The sequence below is a fragment of the Schistocerca serialis genome, chromosome 3 (assembly GCF_023864345.2).
Source record: "Schistocerca serialis cubense isolate TAMUIC-IGC-003099 chromosome 3, iqSchSeri2.2, whole genome shotgun sequence".
Taxonomy (NCBI): domain Eukaryota; kingdom Metazoa; phylum Arthropoda; class Insecta; order Orthoptera; family Acrididae; genus Schistocerca; species Schistocerca serialis.
The window spans coordinates 288,328,891-288,354,445 of record NC_064640.1 but is presented as its reverse complement, the minus strand read 5'-3'; the positions used below and the strand labels follow the sequence as shown (position 1 = coordinate 288,354,445).

General features: G+C 40.5%; 1 protein-coding gene across 1 annotated transcript in view; it reads left to right on the top strand.

The window, feature by feature from the left end:
- The window catches only part of LOC126470792 (stAR-related lipid transfer protein 13), a 254,057-nt gene that overhangs the window by 203,043 nt on the left and 25,459 nt on the right, over positions 1-25,555 (top strand). The window contains exons 10-12 of the mRNA XM_050098802.1: positions 12,716-13,027; positions 18,536-18,798; positions 25,171-25,322. Of these exons, the coding sequence (XP_049954759.1) occupies positions 12,716-13,027; positions 18,536-18,798; positions 25,171-25,322 (727 nt within the window). The remainder of the gene's footprint in view (positions 1-12,715; positions 13,028-18,535; positions 18,799-25,170; positions 25,323-25,555) is intronic.

Below are 25,555 nucleotides of genomic sequence, written 5' to 3'. Positions count from 1 at the left end.
ATGACACTTCACTGTATGAAGTGCCCATTTAAAACAAGAACAGAAATAGATCGTACAATATTTCTCACATTAGCGGCTCACCAGGCTTCACTAGCAGTATTCGTGTAAATTCCCATCCCAGTGCTGTCACTACTTGCCACAAGTGTGACTATTAATTCGTGGTCAGCTGTTTCACTCGTTTATGACAATGCCGAATCTTGTTTCGAATCTATGTTGACTGATTTTATTATATTTTCAGTTTTCTCGTCCGCCATAGCATCTCTCCTCCAGTACTCATCACGTACTGTTTTTGGCGTGATGCACTGCTTTTTAAGTCTCCTAATGTCACAACAGTGAAGGCTACTATTGCAACTATACAAGGTGGTTCACCATACGGTTTAATGATTTGCGTTTATGGTTAGTGATACTGAAGCCCCAGGTTCGATTTCCAGCGACCACTTTCAAGTTTTTTTTCTGATGATAAGGTCTAGGAGGAAGTCCACTCTGCCTTGTGAGGCCAACTGAAAAGCGAATTGAATATAACACCAGTGAAAGCGACGAGCAAGTTACCGAAATAGCGCCACATCGAACAGCTTGTACCAGGCAAGGTGACACGCGACGTTCACTTACCAGCAGCAAAAGCATCAACCGTTATTTTTTCGATCTAGAGAGTGAGATGCTGAACGTATTACGACTACAGAGCATATTTTTTGCGAGATTCCGTGTCAGTTTGCCGGCCGCTCTTGTCGAGCTGTTCTAGGCACTTCAGTTCGGAACCACGCGGCTGCTACGGTCGCAGGTTTGAATCCTGCTTCGGGCATGGATGTGTGTGATGTCCTTAGCTTAGTTAGGTTTAAGTAGTTCTAAGTTTAGGGGACTGATGGCCGCAGATGTTAAGTCCCATAGTGCTTAGAGCAATTTGAATCCTTGTTAGTTCTAAAGGATAAAGGTCCAGAGTGTGAAGCAGCAGTATGTAGGGAACCATTTTTTTGCAAAATTTTATAAGTGGAATAAAGAGCAGAAGGTTGGTGCTCCTAAATTAATGCCAAAATAACGTACCTTTTTTTATCAACCGCAGTAACTTCTTCATTCAAACATCTTCAGTAATATTTCTTCCTATGACGAAATTTTTGAGCTCTGCCCACGCCAGTTCAATTAAATTTATGTTGCAGTTGTATGACAAAAGTCGCAGTACAGTTCGTCCATGGGCTTCAAATATTTGATTAATTTTAGATACTGCGTCTTTCGGCTTATTTGTACAATTAACTCAGATATTGTTGTTTTACTCATTTACAAGTCAAAATACATGTTTTTTTACAACAACCACTCAGTCATTTCCATGTTATTCTAGCATCTAGTTGGAGCTTTGTCGTGCTCCTTGTTGTTGTATGAAACATTGTCCATAACAATAACACGGTTGGGTGGCAGATTCAGGTGTATAAGCGACGATCAGAAATGTTCCGTTCGAAGGCCACGCTAACCTTTTGCCTACATGTCGGCGCTTACACGAGGGTTGCCCAGAAAGTAAGTTCCGATCGGTCGCGAAATGGAAACCACTGGAAAAATCTGGTAAAGCTTTGCACAGATGTGTTGGGCAGTGTCTCTAGTATGCCCGTCGATCGTGTCGCGTGGCTCTTTTCAGTTTTGAGTGAACAGTGAGCACATAAAGATGCGTAGGGAATGGCGTCTCCCGCCAAGTATGAGAGCCTGGTTAGAGATTTCGCCTGTGTCATGCAGCCCACATAATACAACTGTCGAGCAGTTCCTTCTTCGTGCCAATTCTCGCCCACACACTGCAGGGGGAATGAAGACGCTCCTGCAGCGTTTCCGATGATACGTGTTTGATCACCCACAATACAGTCCGTAATTGGCTCCCCCTGAGTCTCATCTCTGCTCACAAGAACCGCTGGCTATGAAGACAAAATTTTTCCACAGACAAAGAGTTGCAGACCAGTGCAGATAACTGGCCGAAAGCACAGACGGCTGCTGTCTATCACGAGGATATTGGTAAGTTGATACAACACTACGACAAAACTCGAAGTTGGAGCGGCGACTATGTAGAGTAGTAGGTAGAAGATGTTCCTAACTGTTGCAAATAAAAAGTTTCCTTGTTTTCACTGTGGTTTCCATTTCGTGACCGATCGGAACTTACTTTCTGGACAACCCTCGTATACCGCATCGGAGAAGTACTTGGTCGCATATACGTTGCAGCACCTGCGTCAAACGAAAACTTTTTGATAGGCCGTAACACTTCCATCGAAATCCAGTTTGAAAAGTTTCCATTATTTATTTGGCCCTGTTTCAGGACCCGCCTTATGCGTTAACTATGTGTTGGGAAAAACTCAACAGTAGATCCAACATTCACCACAATAATTCTATTGCTTCAACGAACATTGTCCATGATGTCGTCAACGCCAGCACCCTGTCCACATTTTCTATAAGTAATGTTGTTCTCCAAGTTTCGTCAACGTAAAAAACTTCCGGTGTTGCTCTCTTAATTTCTATGTTTGTATCAAGAGTTTGCATCGCCAGTCAATTGCATCGGTCCTGCCGGCCGGAGTGGCCGTGCGGTTCTAGGCGCTGCAGTCTGGAACCGAGCGACCGCTACGGTAGCAGGTTCGAATCCTGCCTCGGGCATGGATGTGTGTGATGTCCTTAGGTTAGTTAGGTTTAATTAGTTCTAAGTTCTAGGCGACTGATGACCTCAGAAGTTAAGTTGCATAGTGCTCAGAGCCATTTGAACCATTTTGCATCGGTTCTCTCTGTCAGAATCTTTCTTTTACTTACCTTTCACACAATTCTTACACAAAATATCTTTCCGCTGAGGAAAATAGATTTTTTTTGCAGGAGTGAATAGTTTGCATAATATCGGTACTATTTTTCAATCTTTGTAAAAGTTCTCCATCGTTTGTCGAATTATAGATTTTATAATGCTGTCGATAAACTTGGGTTACCTCTCAAAGTACTTTGCTCTCTTTCTTGGCTGTTCCGGTAAACAAAAAATGTTCAAATGTGTGTGAAATCTTATGGGACTTAACTGCTAAGGTCATCAGTCCCTAAGCTTACACACTACTTAACCTAAATTATCCTAAGGACAAACACACACACACCCATGCCCGAAGGAGGACTCGATCCTCCGCCGGGACCAGCCGCACAGTCCAAGACTGCAGCGCCTGAGATCCCTTGGCTAATCTCGCGAAGCGTTCCGGTAAACCATTTAGTTTATTTTTGCATTCCTTTCTGATGCGTCCTATTGTGGTAACGCTGAATTTTGTATAAATTGCAGCCATTTAATTGGGACTGATATTATTAGCCAACAGTTCTTTTTGGTTGATTTCTTAAAACAAACTGTCTACCAAATGCTCTTTAGTCTGCAAATACTTCTTCGTACTATGAGCATTTTCTTGCGATGTAGTACACTTATCCAAAGTTTCTGGCTCAAATGGCTCTGAGCACTATGCGACTTAACTTATGAGGTCATCAGTCGCCTAGAACTTAGAACTAATTAAATCTAACCAACCTAAGGACATCACACACATCCATGCCCGAGGCAGGATTCGAACCTGCGACCGTAGCGGTCGCTCGGTTCCAGACTGTAGCGCCTAGAAACGCACGGCCACTCAAAGTTTCTGAATAACTAAGTATATCATTACGTATACAAACTGAACTAACTGACGCTAGTAACTAAAATTACACAAACAGAATAGAAGTAAATCCTTGCAAACTGCTTGCACTGTTACTCAAGAAAAGAGCAGCTAATTTCTGATGTGTCCGTAGGACAGTTGCGGGGTTCTTTCGGGAAAGGCCACTTCCCCACCAACTGCGTTTGAAGGATAAAATACCTTACTTGGACGTTTCTTTTTATTTCTTTGGGTGCATTTTGACATTTTCCGCTACGTGTGTGTTATAGAACTGTCAAAAACACTTAGGAAGAGGCCAGTTGAAGACGTGCACCCAACCTGTTTGTGTGCTAGACACACTAGACCTACACCTGAAGTTATGCTCTGGGATGCGATTTCATATGACAGCAGAAGCACTCTCGTGATTTTCCTACACACCTTGAAAGCAAAATTGCACGCCAGTCTGGTGATTCGGCCTGTTGTGCTGACATTCATGTGCAACATTCTAGGCGTGTTTTCGCTAGCCTACATAACTCTGTCGCTACCCAACATGCTCTACGGAGTGTCGACATGGTGCCTTGGCCTGATCGATTTCCAGATCTGTTTCCAATCGAGCACATATGGGACATCATCGGACGGCAATTCCAGCGTCATCCACAAACAGGATTAATCATCTCTGTATTGGCCGACCAAGTGCAAGCGGTATGGAACTCCATTCCACAAACCGACATCCGACTCCTATAGAGCACAATGCATGCTTGCATTCGACATTCTGACAGTTACATCGGTTATTAATATACCAGCATTACACATTTGCAATGGCTTACCTCGTGCTTACATTAACCTGAAATCTTGCAATATTAATTACTTAAATATGTTACCTAGACAAATATATTCTCGAAATTTCATTACTCCATATTAATTATTGTTTGGTGATGCGATTTTTTTCGTCAATGTACAGGGCTATTACAAATGATTGAAGCGATTTCATAAATTCACTGTAGCTCCATTCATTGACATATGGTCACGACACACTACAGGTACGTAGAAAAACTCATAAAGTTTTGTTCGGCTGAAGCCGCACTTCAAGTTTCTGCCGCCAGAGCGCTCGAGAGCGCAGTGAGACAAAATGGTGACAGGAGCCGAGGAAGCATATGTCGTGCTTGAAATGCACTCACATCAGTCAGTCATAACAGTGCAACGACACTTCAGGACGAAGTTCAACGAAGATCCACCAACTGCTAACTCCATTCGGCGATGGTATGCGCAGTTTAAAGCTTCTGGATGCCTCTGTAAAGGGAAATCAACGGGTCGGCCTGCAGTGAGCGAAGAAACGGTTGAACGCGTGCAGGCAAGTTTCACGCGTAGCCCGCGGAAGTCGACGAATAAAGCAAGCAGGGAGCTAAACGTACCACAGCCAACGGTTTGGAAAATCTTACGGAAAAGGCTAAAGCAGAAGCCTTACCGTTTACAATTGCTACAAGCCCTGACACCCGATGACAAAGTCAAACGCTTTGAATTTTCGGCGCGGTTGCAACAGCTCATGGAAGAGGATGCGTTCAGTGCGAAACTTGTTTTCAGTGATGAAGCAACATTTTTTCTTAATGGTGAAGTGAACAGACACAATGTGCGAATCTGGGCGGTAGAGAATCCTCACGCATTCGTGCAGAAAATTCGCAATTCATCCAAAGTTAACGTGTTTTGTGTAATCTCACGGTTTAAAGTTCACGGGCCCTTTTTCTTCTGCGAATAAAACGTTACAGGACACATGTATCTGGACATGCTGGAAAATTGGCTCATGCCACAACTGAAGACCGACAGCGCCGACTTCATCTTTCAACAGGATGATGCTCCACCGCACTTCCATCATGATGTTCGGCATTTCTTAAACAGGAGATTGGAAAACCGATGGATCGGTCGTGGTGGAGATCATGATCAGCAATTCATGTCAGCTCTCCCGACTTAACCCCATGCGATTTCTTTCTGTGGGGTTATGTGAAAGATTCGGTGTTTAAACCTCCTCTACCAAGAAACGTGCTAGAACTGCGAGCTCGCATCAACGATGCTTTCGAACTCATTGACGGGGACATGCTGCGCCGAGTCTGGGAGGAACTTGATTATCGGCTTGATGTCTGCCGAATCACTAAAGGGGCACATATCGAACATTTGTGAATGCCTAAAAAAACTTTTTGAGTTTGTGTGTGTGTGTGCAAAGCATTGTGAAAATATCTCAAATAATAAAGTTATTGTAGAGCTGTGAAATCGCTTCAATCATTTGTAATAACCCTGTATATCGGTAGGACCCCTGTACTTCAGAATTTGATCACGCTGGTGTAAGATAGACATCCGTCCCCCGAATGGAAACCAAAAGTAGCAGCTCATGGGAAACGAATATTTTGGGCGTTACGAGGTCTCTGATGAGCTATGCGTCTGTAGTACTTCTAAACGTATCATAACAAACGACAGCCTGCAGCAAAGATATCGGCGATGCTACCTTAAAAGAGAATACATGATCATTTTTAACGTAATGTACAAGGCACAGAGCGATTTGGCATTAAAACTTATTCTAAAACACCTCAGATCGTCATTTATTGTGATTATTTAACAGTTTCAGAGAAACAAGAGAAATTTGGAAAGGTGAGATTCAGGGAGAAGTAATAAAAACTTTGAAGTTTGGTAATGAAATTGTAATTCTATCAGGGATAGCAAAGAACTTGAATGTTGAGACTGAATGGATAGTATCTTGAAAGGATGTGAGGAGATAAATATCAACAAAAGTAAAACAGGGGTAATGGAATGTAGTCAAATTAAATCAGGCAATGCTGAGGGAATTAGATTACGAAATGAGACACTAAAAGTAGTTGCTGAGTTGTGTCGTTTGGGCATCAGAATAACTGATGATGGACAAAGTAAAGATGATATAAATGCAGACTGGCAGTATCAAGCAATACTTTGATGAAGAAGGAAAATATGTTAACACTGAATATGCTTATAAATTTTTGTATCAATAAGTCTTTTTCGAAAGTATTTGTATGGAGGGCAGCTTTATATGTAGGTGAAATGTTTATGAGAAACAATTCAGGCAAAAAGAGAATAGAAGCTTTTGAAATGTGGTCCTGCAGAATAATACTCAATATTTAGTCATTTGATCATATAAATAATGAAGAGATCAATCCTGTGGTAGGAAGAAATAATCTGTTTAGTCTTTTAGCTACTGGAGGGAAGTTTGTGGAGCGGGTGAGGGGTGTGGGCAAAGTGGAAAAAATTGTAGAGGCTTGGCTCCAGTTTGCAGGTTCAAATGATTGTAAGTTACAGCAGTCATCAAGAAATGAAGAAGCTTGCACAGGTTGCATCAAACCAGACTTCAAACTGAAGACCACTGCAAAAACCACTTTCAGTTACACAACCATTCTCAGACTAGTTTTTGTTAAAAGGAATAAAATGGATCATAAGAATATGTATATGAGCTAGTAGTAGGGGAGAGCTTTTCAAACTTTCACATTTTTCCTGCAATAGAAGTTTAATATATATTCATATTCCACTTTTTATGGTGGCATTCACTTTTTATGTGCTGCAGTCTTCTTCTGAAATTACAAAAAGTGCTCTCGAAAATTAAGGTTTTTCCAAATGTGAAAACTTGTTCCAGTGTACAACATGGCCATGTACCTATATTCTACAAATATTCTATTGAAATTTAAAAGTATTGCAATCGAGAAAATCATCTCAACACTGTAATCAGTCATCTGTCTGTCACATTACTACTCTACTACACTCCTGGAAATTGAAATAAGAACACCGTGAATTCATTGTCCCAGGAAGGGGAAACTTTATTGACACATTCCTGGGGTCAGATACATCACATGATCACACTGACAGAACCACAGGCACATAGACACAGGCAACAGAGCATGCACAATGTCGGCACTAGTACAGTGTATATCCACCTTTCGCAGCAATGCAGGCTGCTATTCTCCCATGGAGACGATCGTAGAGATGCTGGATGTAGTCCTGTGGAACGGCTTGCCATGCCATTTCCACCTAGCGCCTCAGTTGGACCAGCGTTCGTGCTGGACGTGCAGACCGCGTGAGACGACGCTTCATCCAGTCCTAAACATGCTCAATGGGGGACAGATCCGGAGATCTTGCTGGCCAGGGTAGTTGACTTACACCTTCTAGAGCACGTTGGGTGGCACGGGATACATGCGGACGTGCATTGTCCTGTTGGAACAGCAAGTTCCCTTGCCGGTCTAGGAATGGTAAAACGATGGGTTCGATGACGGTTTGGATGTACCGTGCACTATTCAGTGTCCCCTCGACGATCACCAGTGGTGTACGGCCAGTGTAGGAGATCGCTCCCCACACCATGATGCCGGGTGTTGGCCCTGTGTGCCTCGGTCGTATGCAGTCCTGATTGTGGCACTCACCTGCACGGCGCCAAACACGCATACAACCATCATTGGCACCAAGGCAGAAGCGACTCTCATCGCTGAAGACGACACGTCTCCATTTGTCCCTCCATTCACGCCTGTCGCGACACCACTGGAGGCGAGCTGCACGATGTTGGGGCGTGAGCGGAAAACGGCCTAACGGTGTGTGGGACCGTAGCCCAGCTTCATGGAGACGGTTGCGAATGGTTCTCGCCGATACCCCAGGAGCAACAGTGTCCCTAATTTGCTGGGAAGTGGCGGTGCGGTCCCCTACGGCACTGCGTAGGATCCTACGGTCTTGGCGTGCATCCGTGCGTCGCTGCGGTCCGGTCCCACGTCGACGGGCACGTGCACCTTCCACCGACCACTGGCGACAACATCGATGTACTGTGGAGACCTCACGCCCCACGTGTTGAGCAATTCGGCGGTACGTCCACCCGGCCTCCCGCATGCCCACTATACGCCCTCGCTCAAAGTCCGTCAACTGCACATACGGTTCACGTCCACGCTGTCGCGGCATGCTACCAGTGTTAAAGACTGCGATGGAGCTCCGTATGCCACGGCAAACTGGCTGACACTGATGGCGGCGGTGCACAAATGCTGCGCAGCTAGCGCCATTCGACGGCCAACACTGCGGTTCCTGGTGTGTCCGCTGTGCCGTGCGTGTGATCATTGCTTGTACAGCCCTCTCGCAGTGTCCGGAGCAAGTATGGTGGGTCTGACACACTGGTGTCAATGTGTTCTTTTTTCCATTTCCAGGAGTGTATATACCAATAATAAGTAAGTGAAATCAAAATAATCAGGTGTATTATCAAAAACCAGTTATAAGTTAGCCATATTTTGAAAATCAGGCTACTGGAAACTACCAAAAAAATTTCCATTTTCAATATCGGCAAAATTCTTAAAACATTAACAAAACTCAGTTAGTTTGCAAAGATCACATGTTCGATGGTAAAAGACCTTCTTCTATTTGAAGGTACAAGATGGCGCATGATGAATGAAGTATGGCTTAACAATCCGTGCATTTTACAACTGGTTTTAAAAACACAATATATAGAATTATACCTGCCGTAAAAATCTGTGCCTGAATAATTAACAATGTATTCTAAATAACTTTAATATACAGGGTGATTCAAAAAGAATACCACAACTTTAAAAATGTGTATTTAATGAAAGAAACATAATATAACCTTCTGTTGTACATCATTACAAAGAGTATTTAAAAAGGTTTTTTTTCACTCAAAAACAAGTTCAGAGATGTTTAATATGGCCCCCTCCAGACACTCGATCAATATCAACCCGATAATCTAACTCGTTCCACACTCTCTGTAGCATATCAGGCGTAACAGTTTGGATAGCTGCTGTTATTTCTCGTTTCAAATCATCAATGATGGCTGGGAGAGGTGGCCGAAACACCATATCCTTAACATACCCCCATAAGAAAAAATCGCAGGGGGTAAGATAAGGGCTTCTTGGAGGCCAGTGATGAAGTGCTCTGTCACGGGCTGCCTAGCGGCCGATCCATCGCCTCGGGTAGTTGACGTTCAGGTAGTTACGGACAGATAAGTGCCAATGTGGACTCTCCATACAGTTGATTGTGGAATTTGCAGCTCTCTGCTAGCTCTGCGAGTCGATTTTCCTGGGCTACGAACAAAAGCTTGCTGGATGCGTGCTACATTTTCATCAATCGTTCTCGGCCGTCCAGAACTTTTCCCTTTGCACAAACACACATTCTCTGTAAACTGTTTATACCAACGTTTAATACACCACCTATCAGGATGTTTAACACCATACTTCGTTCGAAAAGCACGCTGAACAACTATCGTCGATTCACTTCTGCCGTACTCAATAACACAAAAAGCTTTCTGTTGAGCGGTCGCCATCTTAGCATCAACTGACGCTGACGCCTAATCAACAGCGTCTCAAGCGAACAAATGTACAACTAAATGAAACTTTATAGTACCCTTAATTTGCCGACAGATAGTGCTTAGCTCTGCCTTTTGTCGTTGCAGAGTTTTAAATTCCTAAAGTTGTGGTATTCTTTTTGAATCACCCTGTATTATACCGAAGTTAAATATGTAGGACTTGAGCACATTCTTATGTGTAGCAACAACAAAAACTGTAGAAAATGTTGGAAGCTGCTTATGACAGTTTCTAGTGTACACTCCTCCATATGACTCTAAAATTGGTCACTAGACTGAAGTACCAATCATAAAACATCTTGTGTTTGTAGGTACACTATCATCTAGGTAGAGCACTCCCCCCGTATACTTTGGGTTCTTGCCCATGGTATGCATACTTGTGACGTCACACGTCCTGGTTGCCTGTGTGCAGTGGTAGGTTGAGTTTTGACGGGAGAGAAGGGGCGGGGGATGGAAGTTGGCACATATATCTATGTTATTGTTCTATAACAGTACAAAATACATGTAGCTCACTTTATTGACACTACTGGTGTGACTTAGAGGTTAATGTGCACTTGACAGTGGCTGTTGTTCAATCTTTGCACTCCATGTTTGTGCAAGGCACGATAGATGCTCAAATAGTGTCACAGTGTTATTCACATGTCTAAATTGTCCACATTACTTTTCTGTGACGGTATAAAACATATGTGGCTGAGTGTAACTTACAAGTTAACATACACTTGATGTCTAAAACATGGCTTCAGGCCACCAAATTATGTGTCACAATGTCATTTCTATGTCTTAATTGTATGTATATTGTTGCTTTACAACAGTAGAAAACATATGTCACTAGACTGGAAGCTAAAATTTATAACTACAGCCTGGATGGTGTATTTGATCTTGTGGAAGTCTGTCTATTAAATGCCAACAAACAATATTTACAGCATGCTCCGCTATACTGTGTACCAGTCACTTTTATGTGTTGTAAACTATTTGATAGTTTATAGACCACTTGCTATGTTGTGTTTGACAGTGATCTGCAATGTGTCTACGGGAACAATAAGAAGACATGAAAGGTGACTGGTTTGCAAGTTAAGCTCTCAGACAATGAAAATTGTGAGATTATAAACTATATTCTGTCTACTTATAGTCTTAATTAATTATCTGTAAACTGTATGGAAATTATTAACACAGACCCCCCCAAAGACAACATTAAATGAGAAGAAACATATTTTTCTCAATTCAGGAAATTTTTCTCCACAATATCATCAAATATAGATATTTCCAGATTAGAACTGAATGCAATGAATAAGATTATTCTGCAATTCTTAAGAAAAACAAGAAATGTATTACTGACTGGCTTTCTGAGCATGGTCTCGTCCTTAATTTTAAAAAGACATTACATATATAGTTCTGCACATTTAGGGTACACCAATGATAAGTGTAGCACATGGTGAGGAAACTTCAAAATTCTTGGGTGTCTACTTTGATGAGAATTTAAACTAGAAAGAGCACATTTTGGAATTCTGAAAACAACTTAGTTCAGCCACAATTGTGCTTAGAATCAATGCAAATCTTGGGGAGAGAGAAATCAGTAGGTTGACACATTTTGCATACTATCACTGAATAATGCCATGTGATATAATGTTCTGGGGTAACTCAACTTTAAGAGGGGAAGTCTTTGTTGTTCAAAAGCATGCTGTAAGAATAATATATGATGCTCACCCACTATCATCTTGTACACATCTGTTTAAGGAACTGGGTATTCTGACTACTGCTTAACAGTATATTTACCCCCTCATGAAGTTCATTGTAAATAATCCACTACAGTTCAAAAGGTGCAGTCATGTAGATAATTACAATACCGGAAAAATGACATTCTTTACTCCACGTTAAGATTGTCTTTGGCACAAAAACGGGTGCAAGATGCTGCAAAAAATCTTGGATCACTTACCCAGTGATATAAAATGTTTGACAGATAACAACAAAGGAAAATTTGAAAACAACTTGCAAAAGTTTCTTTTTGACAACTTCTTCTGTTTCATAGAATGATGTCTATTATTTTAATGTGTAAAGGGTTGTGGGTGTATATTTAAAAAATAATAACCTTATAAATGTTCAGCATTTAGCCATATTTACAAATTAATTTGCAATGTGAGTGTGAAATGATACATGGAATATGAAACTAACTCACTAATTCATGACTTAGTGGAATGTTCAAATCTCATGATGTTTGATGCTAGATATACTGAGGTATCAGTGGTACTGAAAAAACTGTTGGTTTTCCTATACCTCCTCCTACATTGCCCCATGGTAAAAACAATGACGCTGTGCACTGAGCATATCTAACACGATAAAAATGTCAGCAGCAGTAGCCACAATTTACTGTAGTCAAATGGATATCATTTTGTTCTGTTTCAAAATGTTATTTCCTTACTCAATTCTTCAGCAGTGGTGCTAATCATGACCTTTGAAACAGGGTGATCAATTTAAATGAAATACCACAGACAATCACTGTTGTTCTATCTGCATCAAACCATCAGGAGCCATTCTGCCAAGAATAATTTTGCATTTTGCAAAACAATAAAGTCTGCTGGAACAGGTTAAGGTGATACCTGGGTGTGGAGTCATGTAAGAGGCATGTAGTTGCAACTCATTGTCTGTGAACATGTGCGTGTTGTTGTTATCATTGAAATATCAATTGTTTTTAAAAGTTTTATATGTTCTGATTGGTAAATGGCAGTGAATGTTATGGTATTTTGCTAATGACATATGTTTGTCATTTCAGATAAGAGTGTGTTTGGAGTTCCACTGGTCGTATCTGTACAGCGATCTGGCCAGGCCCTGCCTCGCTGTATCCAGATTGCCTTGCGCTGGCTTGAAAATAATGCCCTTGACCAAGTTGGGTTGTTCCGCAAGTCTGGAGTGCGCTCTCGTATACATAAACTGAAGATCATGACAGAGACTCATGGAGACCTTGTCAGCTATGAAGGCCAACAAGCTTATGATGTTGCTGACATGGTAAAGCAATATTTTAGGGAGCTTCCAGATCCACTAATGACAAACAAGCTCTCAGAAACATTCATATCAATCTTCCAGCGTAAGTAGTCAAACATTCCTTTAAATAAAAGTAAAGAAGAAACTGACATACATAGTGTGCTTATGAAGAGCTAATTTGATAGCTTTGAGAATTTGCATACTAAATGTTAGCTTTCTTTCTTTACTCTGTACTCCTCCATTTGTTCTAATATTTTTTCTGTTCCAATGAGCTTACTTCAGTCCCAGTGACATATCAATGGCCCCATTGCAGTGAGTCTCCTAGTACCTTCCCTGTGCACACTTCTGTGGCTTAGCTGCTGTATCTGTCAGATGTAGCAATCTGTAGCATTCACACATATGTGACAAGTATCTGCCTTGACCTGTATTTCTTCTGTCTTCAACATTTTTGATGTTGTGGAGAAATATATCACTTTTGGACATATTAGTAAAGAAAGCAGGTGTCGACAGATGTGAAAATTACTGAACTATCAGTTTAATAAGTCATGGCTGGAAAATACTAACGCAAATTCTTTACAGATGAATGGAAAAACTGGTAGAAGCCGACCTCGGGGAAGATCGGTTTGGATTCCGTAGAAATATTGGAACACGTGAGGCAATACTGACCCAATGACTTATCTTAGAAGAAAGATTTAGGAAAGGCAAACCTATGTTTCTAGCATTTGTAGACTTAGAGAAAGCTTTTGACAATGTTGACTGGAATACTCTCTTTCAAATTATGAAGGTGGCAGGGTTAAAATACAGGGAGCGAAACGCTATTTACAATTTGTACAGAAACCAGATGGCAGTTATAAGAGTCGAGGGACATGAAAGGGAAGCAATGGTTGGGAAAGGAGTGAGACAGGGTTTGTAGCCTCTCCCCGATGTTATTCAGTCTGAGCAAGCAGTAAAGTAAACAAAAGAAAAATTCGGAGTAGGTATTAAAATCCATGGAGAAGAAATAAAAACTTTGAGGTTTGCCAATGACATTGTAATTCTGTCAGAGACAGCAAAGAACTTGGAAGAGCAGTTGAACGGAATGGACAGTGTGTTGAAAGGAGGATGTAAGATGAATATCAACAAAAACAAAACGAGGATAATGGAATGTAGTCGAATTAAGTTGGGTGATACTGAGGGAATTAGATTAGGAAATGAGACACTTAAAGTAGTAAAGGAGTTTTGCTATTTGGGGAGCAAAATAACTGATGATGGTCAAAGTAGAGAGGGAATAAGATGTAGACTGGCAACAGCAAGGAAAGCGTTTCTGAAGAAGAGAAATTTGTTAACATCGAGTATAGATTTAAGTGTCAGGAAGTCGTTTGTGAAAGTATTTGTATGGAGTGTCGCCATGTATGGAAGTGAAATATGGACGATAAATAGTTTGGACAAGAAGAGAATAGAAGCTTTCGAAATGTGGTGCTACAGAAAAATGCTGAAGATTAGATTGGTAAATCACATAACTAATGAGGAGGTATTGAATAGAGTTTGGGAGAAGAGGAGTTTGTGGCACAGCTTGACTAGAAGAAGGGATCACTTGGTAGGACATGTTCTGAGGCATCAAGGGATCACCAATTTAGTATTGTAGGGCAGCATGGGGGGTAAAAGTCGTAGAGGGAGACCAAGAGATGAATACACTAAGCAGATTCAGAAGGATGTAGGTTGCAGTAGGTACTGGGAGATGAAGAGGCTTGCACAGGATAGAGTAGCATGGAGAGCTGCATCGAACCAGTCTCAGGACGGAGGACCACAGCAACAACAGTAGCCCAATGAAAATATATAATTATGAGTCATATAGGTTACAAGAAACCAACACACACTAAATGGTTCAAATGGCTCTGAGCACTATGGGACTCAACTGCTGAGGTCATTAGTCCCCTAGAACTTAGAACTAGTTAAACCTAACTAACCTAAGGACATCACACACATCCATGCCCGAGGCAGGATTCGAACCTGCGACCGTAGCGCAACACACACTAATCATATATGTGAAAACTTTGATTAGTGTCTGAGATTATGAAGAAATATGTTGAAATTTTAGTAGCATGGCTGGAATTACTCTTCTCCTAAAACAATTACCAGGAGGACCTTAGCCACTAGAACTGAAGTATCTACCCAGAAGGAGAAAGAGTCTGTCTTTAAAGGTGAAACAAGAGTCGAAAAGATATTAATTTCGTCCCCCTAATAAACTTGGTAATATGTTGTATATGTATTGTCATTAAAAATCTTGTAACTGAATCTGCTTTCTACTCATAAATGCAGATAGTCATACTGCAGGTGCAACCATTTCGGAGGGGTATCTCTGGAGAGGTCATACTAACATATGGTTCCTGAAGAGGGCAGCAGACTTTTCAGTAGTTTCAGAGGCAACAATGTGGATGATCTGGCCTTGTAACACTAGCCAATAAGGCATTCCTAAGTTCGCGGTGCAAACAGTTGAAAGGAAGGAAATTAGAGCCATGTACTTCCTGGTGACATGCAGCCCTTTGTATGCATTAATGATGACAATATCCTTCTGGGTAAAATATTATGGAAGTAAAAATATTATAACATTTGGATCTTCAGGTGGGCACTACTCAGGAGGTTGTTGTCATCAGAAAAAAAGTCTTGTGTACTGTGGGTCAGAGTGTGAAATGTTACACCCCTCAATCAGGTTGGTAGGCTAAGTACGAGGGTAACCCCAAAAGTAAGGTCTCCTATTTTTCTACAAGTACATAGACCTGTTTATTTCTACAATGGTTTGCATCAGTTTACAGCATGAACATTGAGCTATTTTTCGACATAATCACCATTTCTATTGATGCATTTTTGTAGACACTGTGGCAGTTTTTGTATGCCCATTTCATACCAGCTCGCCACCATGCTGTTCAGAAAGTTATGAACCTCTTCTTTCACCTCATCATCAGAGCTGAATCACCGGGACCGCAATTAATGCTGACAGGTACTGTGAGACTCTGAAAAAACTCAATTGGGCAATTCAGAACCAGAGAAGAGGAACGTTGAGCAAGAGCATACACATTCTCCATGACAACGCTCACCCACGCATTGCTTGGCAAACCATTGCTCTTCTGCAACAGTTTCAGTGGAACTTAATCACACACCCATCCTATAGTCCTGACTTGGTGCCCAGTGACTATCACCTGTTGCCTAGGTTAAAAGAACATTTGGCCGGAAAGCGATTCATCTCCAGCAGCGAGGTGAAAGAAGAGGTCCATAACTTTCTGAGCAGCATGGTGGCGAGCTGGTATGAAATGGGCATACAAAAACTGCCACAGCATCTCCAAAAATGCATTAACAGAAATGGTGATTATGTTGAAAAATAGTTAAATGTTCAAGCTGTAAACTGATGTAAACCATTGTAGAAATAAATAGGTGTATGTACTTATAAAAAAATAGGAGACCTTACTTTTGGGATTACCCTCGTAGTTTTAAAAAAGCAAATCAATAAATTGAAGTGGATTTAGTGAATTGTGGTGGCAGGAAAAACAGGATTCCAGGTTGGGTGAGTACTACAAAATCAAATATAGTTTATGTTGGAATAGGACTAGTAGTGAAAAATAAAATGGAAATACAAGTGAACTACTATGAACAGCATAATAAAAACATTTTCATAGTCAATACTGACACAAAGCTAATACCCATCACAGTAGTAAAACTGTAACTATAGACAACAAAAAGATTGAAAAAAAAGTGTGATGAAATAAAATAAATTATGAAAGTGGAGATGAAATTTAGACTGTGATGAGAGACTGGAATCCAATAGCAGGAAAAGAAAGACAACTAAAAATGGTAGAATATGGATTAGGAGAAAGGAATAGAAGGGAAAGCTGCCTGGTAAAATTTTGTACTGATCACAATTTAATTACTGAAAACAGTTTAAGAATCATGAAAGAAAGTTGTGAACATGGATGAGATATAGAAACACCAGAAGGTTTGATGTAGAATATATAATGGTATGAAAGGGATTCCAAAAGCAGATTTGAAGCTACAAAACATATTCAGGAACAGCTATGAATTCTGTTTGTAATTTATTGGTTATGAAATGCAGATTAAAATAGAGGAAATTGCATAGAATTAGGACATTAAAGATGCAGGGTCTGGAAAGAATGAACTATTTGGATGTTGTTGGGAGTTTTGAAGGGAGCATGTGGCTGAAATCATGGAAAGGAACAAAATAGAAGATGAATGGGTGGCTTGAGAGATGGATTAGTGAAATCAGTAGAGTAACAACTAGTGAAAAGACAAGGCCCAACTGAAATCTTTGGATAACACATGCATTGAATTTAATTAATGAAAGGAGAAAATACAAAAATGCAGCAAATAGAGCAGGCAAAAAGGAATACCAACATCTAAAAATGACATTTACTGAAAGTGTAAAATGGCTAGAGGAGAAATCCAGTGCTGTAGATGTGCACATGACTATGGAAACCAAAGAGGCCATATACAGGAAGATGAAGGAACCTTTTGAGGAAGTACAAGCAGCTATATGTATATCAAGAGTTTAGATCTCAAGCCAGTACTAAGCAAACAAATATGGAGTGAAATGTGGAAATAATATACAGGAGGGCTATAAAAATGAAAGAAACTTGAAGGCACTATTATGGAATGGGGAGAGGAAGTAAATGAAGATAAGATAATAAATATGATACTGCAAGAATTTGTCTGAGCATTTGCAGACATAAGTCAGAACAAATCACCTACAGTAGATGACATTCCCTCAGAATTATTGAGAATCTTGGGATAAAATACCAAAAAAAAAAAAAAAACCAATCCTCCTGGTATTCAAAATAGATGAGAAGGGTGAAACACTGTCAAACTTCAAGAAGAATGTAATAATTGCAATTCCAATTTACTGCACACATGTTGGAAAGACAAGAATGCAACACCAATCCTTTGCCTACATGTCAGTGCTTATATACCCACATTGGAGTCACACTTTGTTGCATATATGCTGCAGCAATGCCCTCAAACAAATTTTTTCATCATTCCATATATTTTGCATAATAAATGTGACAGAAAACATTGCAGATCATCTAACCAATCAACCTCAAACAGTCATCTCTGGGAACAAAGATGTGGAGCATTAGTTACTAAAATTCAGAAAATTTGTATGGTATGCTGTAAACATCCATGTGCCAAATACAGATGTGAGAGATGGGAAGGATCTGCCATGACAGTTCTTAGAAAGTTGCCATGAAAACAAAGAGAGATTCATCACAGACTTCAAAGAAATCAAAGCCCTTTTGAGAAAAGGTGAACAATGCCAAAATGGACGTAAGGAAATCAATGCAAGAAACATTTAAAAATCGGTAAAACCTCACTTAGATCTTCCAGAATAGCTTTCATTAATTGGATATATTGACAATAGCATTTTAAAAATTAGTATGCCTTTTCAGTTATGACAGTCTTGGACCTAAAGTTCCTTACTTTGCAATACCTTTTACATTACACATTTCATATTCAGTATGTTTGCCTCAATAGTGTTTTTTGTGGAAAAATGAAGTTAATTTTGGTTTATAAATTGTAAAAGATGGAATCTGATTCATGTTTAACAATGCGTGTCTCCTGTTTTCAGATGTATCAGTGGCAAGCCTCCGTGCTGAAGCTGTACGTTGTGCACTGCTTCTGCTACCAGATGAACACCGAGAAGCACTACAGGCTCTATTGTGGCTGTTATCATGTGTAGCTCAACATTCCAGTGTCAATCAGATGACTGCCAGCAATATTGCAGTATGCCTTGCTCCCTCCATTTTTCAACTGCAGCCTGAGCTTGCTGAAAATCGGGCAGCTCATGATTGTCTTCTTTACCTTATCACAGAACACAAACATCTTTTCACAGTAAGTGCACTCAACAGCATTTACATGTTCTTATTTTGTGTTTTATCCATTAGAAATGGTGCTTTACAAACAAATAACACTTGGTGCTGCCAGTCACAATTTCATTTTATTTATTTCCTGCATGACATTTTGGTAAATAAGCTGGTACATGGGTAGTTTTTTTCCTTTATTGACATGATACTTTGTTTACTTTGCTTACTTTCACTCTGTTATCTCATTTGGTGTTATACTTTGGAGCAACTCTGTGCACTCACCAAGAATACTCTTAGCTGATAAATGGGTAGTCAGACCAATTTGCAGTGTCATAGTGAACTTCAGGTGTCTCCAAAATCTAACCCATTTCTCTCTTGTACATATATATTCCATCATGCGATTTGTTGCTGACAGTATTGACTCATTCGGAAAAAACTGCCACATTTATTCGGTGAACATTAGATGGAAAAGGTATACACTTGAATAACACTTCCTCTTTTGGGTTTTATGAAGTATTTAATTCTTTATCTGTTGTGAAGCCACGAACAACTGTATCACTTATCTGTACTGGGAATATTCCATACCAGTCATCAAAAATGTGTTTTTTATTCACCACAAAATGTTTCAGAACTACATTACCTCATTATTAAGTCCTACAAAACAAGGAAACAAAAATCATTACATTACAGTACTACACATACCGACACACTTGTGCTTGCCCTATGGTATTGCATGCCTAATGGCATATTACCTTCAAGGTATGTGTTACGGCAGGGCACTACAGATATATTTATACGTGTGTCAGTACTCATATGTGTAGTAATGGGATGTAATGATTTGTGTTTTCTTGTTTTATAGAACTTAATAATGGGGTAATGTGTCCCCCAAAACGTATTGTCATAAATAAGTCACACATTTTTTGATCTAATCAGCATTCTGTAAACTGTGTATTGACTACGCAAAAATATTCTGTTGACACTGACTTACATAAGGAGAAATGATTGTCATAATAAAATAATGGAAATCAGAGCTAACACAGAAAGATAAAGGTGTTCAGTTTTTCCATGCGCTGTTCGAGAGTCAAATAACACAGAATTATTGTGAAGGTGGTTTGATGAATCCCCTTCCAGACACTTAAGTGTGATTTGCTGAGTAACCATGTAGATGTAGACTTGTTCTATGCACAAATACCTTTGGCTCACATGGTCCTATAGAACCTGATAAATAAACAAATAATAAATAAAAGACAATCTTGATTATTTCTCATAAGTGATGTTTTATAACTGTGATAGATCCGGGTAGGAATACTCATAACAGAATAACTAAGGCACCCATTGTAGATAATACATACTTTATTACCAGCACCATGATAGAGAGAAAAGTCCATGCACAGATCTGTTGTTCAGAAAGAACCATCTCAACCAAAGATGTCTCATTCCAGCAGTCTCACTGCTCACCCTTCCCCAGTAGTTCGAAGCACAGGGTGGGGGGACAAAGGTCATCAAAGTGTCCACAGATGACGTAATCATAACGCAGCTTTCGTGGTATTGTGGTATAAGCTGGGAGAGGAAATTGGTGGGTCTGGCTGCAGCATGACTATTGGTCTGCATTGGAGTGTGGTAGGAGAGGCAGAGGACTAGGCAGTGGGGGCAGCAGGATCATGCTGCAATAGCCTTAACCTCTGTCTGTGAGCATGAGAGTGTGTGCTGCATCTTAGTAGCTGTGATGGTAAGGACTCCATCAGCTGATAATAATTATGTGATCATGGTTGGTTTGACATTGTGGCGAGTTCGTAGCTGCAAGTGAATTGTTTGGAGAGAAACCTGTTATCAACCTGTCGTTCCCCATGCAGTTTGTCAACCAGTTTTACTCTCATTTCTTCTGGTTGAAATTGCTGCAAATTGAGATGCACTACAACAGTGTTGTTTTCGTTTGACATGTCAGTTTTGGATGCATGCTATTAAGGAGCAAGAGAATTGCCATTTTGAGTGCTGTACGTGTGTATGTTCTGCTATTTGTATCCCACAGAATCCATGCATTGTACAGCAGTCAGTTTCCCATGGTCAAGAATGTCAAAGGCATTGGCTCCACATTTTATCACTCTGTGGAGCCTGAACATGGTGGCTACAAGGCAGGGCAGATCGTATCATCCTGCAACATCACAATCTTCTAGAGTTGGATGTACAAAAATTTTGGGTGAGCCATGTGGCCATGGAGGTGGTATTCTGAGGCATGTTGCATTGGAGAGTAGGTAGTTTCTTGTCTGTGGGTGGTCCATGTCGGCAATATGAAGTCAGCTGGTAGGGTGAGTGGCTCACTGTATAGGATTTCAGCAAATGAAGCATGTAGGTTTCCCTTATATGCATAATGCATGCCTAGAAGCACCCACCGCAAGAATTCTTTCCAACCATTACAAATGACACATGAGTGCCATTTTTAGTGTATGGTGCCACCACTCCACCAACCCATTGCTTTGAGGGTGATATGTGTGGTGCAGAAGTGCTGCACACTACAAAGATTACAGAATTCAGTAAATAGTGCTGACTCAGTCTTTCCTGATGAAAGCAGGACAGCCAAAATGTAACACTCATGATTGCACAAATACTCTTGCTGCAGTTTCTGCTATGATGTCAGGGAGAGGTACAACATTGACCAAGCAGATGACCCAATCAACTGCAGGGAGAATGTGCTGGAAGCCTCCGGACTCCGGGAGGAGCCCATAGATATCGAACTTGATAATGTTTCAGCTGTGTCTTACAGCAGTGGCAAGTTGTACAAGGTTGTGTCCAATTTTTGCAGTCGTATTTGGTGCTAGGCCATATGAAATGGTCTATTATTGGTTTGGTTGTGAGACATACTCCTTGGTGTGACAGTCCATGTAGTTGGTCAAAAATAGCCTTCTGCATGTGGAGTGGGATGAAGGGTTTAATGTTGTTTTGTGCTATGTTCACCAAACTTGCACAGAGTAGCCAGGCATAGTGTGGCATACTATTTTCAACCCAGTCGTGATGTTATCTAGAAGGATGCATGTTTTTTTTTTATCTCAGTGTTGTGCTTTGGCTGGCTCATCATAATTGAAATCCACCAAGAAGATATTTATCCAGGAAAGGTAATCTGTGGTGACACTGTCTGCCCTGTGGAGTTGCTGGAAATTGGTCATAAACTGTGTGATATAATCCTGATGTCGAAAACACCGTTGGCTACTGTCTCTTGATGGGTTATGAATAGAACCTGCCAATGTCAAATAATTGGTATAAAAAGTAAGTTTTGTACCCTCAATGTCAACTTTGAAATGAGTCACCACTGCATTTATTGTGAACAACTCCGTACCATATGCTAACCACTTGCACTGGGAATCAGATTTTTGTATGTGTGTTTGGTGAGAAGGGGGGGGGGGGGGGGGGGGAAAGAAGGAGAAGAAGAAGAAACATGCAACAGTTGCTGTACTCACGCTATAATTTATTGAAGCAGTGCTCCTATCACCATACCACTCACATCAGATGTGATTGATTGGGCAGTGGCTGCCATTTGTGGGACCGATACAAGATTTCTTCTGCCACATGCATGTTTTTGTGCCAGAGTATTCATAATTGGTGCTGGAATGGCAGGCAGAGGAGATAAGTCCATCAGTAAAAGTTCACCATGTCAAGAAATTGGCATAATATTAATTTGCCTGGGCAAAGTATTAATCTTTTGTACACTTCTGTGTCAGATAGCACTCTGTTGCAATATCACATATGAGTCCTGAGGAGCAAGGGGCTCGAACACTGTGAGACAAATTCACTGTTGTGACCTGTGTTGGTGGTGGTATGGATGTTGCAATCTGCCCCATTGTTGTGTGTAAGTCCATTGTTGAAGCCTCAGTGCTCACTGTCTCATTTGTGATGTTGAAGCTGGATCAGTGTGACTGCTTATCTGTGAGATGTTGCAGGTAATAAGAAGGAGTAATTTTCCTGGGTTTCCTTTTGTAAAGGAACATGTAAAAATTGAGTTTATTGTTTCTGCTTTTTATTTGCTACCCTCAATTTCAGCCCCAGTATCATCTGTGAGTGACTGGATACTAACTTTGGTGCCACTAACAGTGTTTACATAAGACCAAATATTTTTTGGGTTTTGTGAAAGATCTTTTGAAAATATTTTGCTATGGTGGTCATTGAAGGCTTTGCACATGGCTCTCTTGACAGCCAAATGTGTTTCATTCAGAATCTCTTAATCAGTGGGCCTATGCTTCATTTTAGACCTATTATGCTGACGTCTTTGTTTCCTTAGAAGGCACTTTGTGGTGACTGTACCCCAGGGAGGATTCCTCCCATCACAAACTGCTCTACTGGAGATGTATGTATCCAGTCCCATGGTCTGCTATACTTTTGAAGTTGACCCATAGTTCTTTTACATGCTCCTGTCCTGAGCTAAAAGTTACAAATTCCCCAGTGAGATATGACACTACTACTTCTTTATCTAATTTACTGAACATATAAATCATTCTACTTATTTTAGTTTCCCTTTGTACTTTGGTAGTCATTGTTCTTACGACTGTCTGATGGTCACTGATGCCAGTTTTAGTGTGTATATCCTCAAAGAGGTCAGGTCTTTTTGTTGCCATTAGGTTTAATACATTTCCATCAAAAGTGGGTTTTAAAACTAACTGTTATAAGCAGCTTCCATTTAGTTATGTTTCACAGGATATCTTGTCACACCCACCATTAACAAAACTGTAACCATCCCAATTGGCTGTTTAATGACTGAAGTCTCCTCTGATGATTACAATGTGATTGGGGAACTTTAGTACAATTGAACTTATGATTTCTCTAAATTTTACTGTGACATCACAAAGTGAGTCCAGTTACAATTTTGTTCCCACCTCTGATACTGGGTCTTGTATGAACAGCCTCACATGCAACTTGAATTTCTGTCCAAGCCTTCAACCCTACTCAGAACTGGGGAGCCATGATCTGTTCTGAGGACAATGCTGCAGATAGTGAGCTTTGTTGAAACTCTTGTGACCAAGGCTGGTATTCTCATCCTTCTCTGTCAGTTGCTGAGAGTGATCCAAGTATTACCTCAGAGCACAGACAGCAGGCATCATTTGGCCTAATGTGCACCACAGTTTGCCCATGGTTAGACCCTGTTTCCTTACTGGCTGTGAGAATTGCCTCTTCAACACATTGAATGGGGCTCCCAGGCATACACACTGAGTGACCATGGTGTTGCTGTTTCTCTAATTGGTACCATTATTCACTGTATATTTGAACTACTGATGATTAATAGACCCCTGCTGTTTTGGTTTGCTCCCAGTTGACACAGGATACATCACAATTCCCAACAGATGAAGTGATTCTCACTGGCTCAGTTTCAGTGGAAAACAACACCTCGGCCTTTTTGGTTATAGGGATGGTTGTAACATCATAAATTCTGTCTGGTCCCTGTCTTTATTGTACAGAATGCCTAGATCCATCACTGAAACACCACTCACAGTCAAGTGGATGAGTGGTAACAGATCCTGTATTTCCTGCTGTATCTCATGCAGAGAACATCTAACCAACCAGCATGTGCTGTACAGTTTTACCACACCTTAATCCTACTGAGCACATACAAAATGTTCTCAGTTTCCTTGGTCTTCTTCCATGTACCCTACCAGATCTGTAAAGATTTTTCAAAGGCATGTGGCACAAACAATAATAATAAAATTTTATCACAATCGTATTACCACTATGAACTGATATTATGTCAGCTGTTATTTAATATCTCTTGTTGTCATCAGTACATTGTATATCCATAAATTCTTGTTGTTGTATCCACATATTATACACCTAACAGTGCTTTTGCCTCTCCCCACCCCCCTCCCTCCCTCTCTCTCTCTCTCTCTGTCTCTCTCTCTCTCTCTCTCTCTCTCTCTCTCTGTCACACACACACACACACACACACACACACACACACACACACAAACAAACAAACAAATGTGAGGTGTGTGTGTGTGTGTGTGTGTGTGTGTGTGTGTGTGTGTGTGCCTATTTCTCTTTATTGTTGTTATTCATTAGCAGTGAAATTATTTAAATACTAAGAAGAGGAAGAGACCTTATACCTCACATCATCCATCACCACCACCATCAGCATTACCATTAGCATCACAAGTGTACATGCTCTACCTGAATGAAGATTATTTGTAACCATTATCAAATTGTTAAATTTCGTCTACAGACTGACTGTGTAATATGCTCGTAACAGTTCCATCGAATCGCCATGCCATCTCTAGCTAAATTTAATATAACGTTATTGTGTATCTGTTCAAACTGATATTGAACAGTGTTGCACACAATGCAACAGAAATAAGTGTCATAAAACTTTCTTATACTGTGGGACATTATATTTTTGTACTTACTCATGAAATTTATTTTACAGGTGACAGACGAAATGCTCTCCCAGTGTCACTTTAACTATATGGAAGAAAGTGTTCCAGTTACAATGGAGGAGCTAGGCAGTGACATGCACCAAGACTGGCGAGGGTATCTTTATGCTTGCACTACAGCTCTTCTCAAGGAAGCAAGAGACAGGTAGAATTTGTAAATCATTATGTTTTTCTTTAGTATGTTAGAGTTGCATTAGTTTTTATGGTTCTCATACATTTTAACTGATTTGAAAACTGTGTTTCTAAGTAGGAAACAATACATAAACTTTTAATCTGTGTTCCAAACATTACATAACTTTATGGTGATCTCTCTTAAAACTTTTTATTGACATTTGGAAGGCTTGAAGTCCTACAAACAGACATTTTAAAAATAAAGGA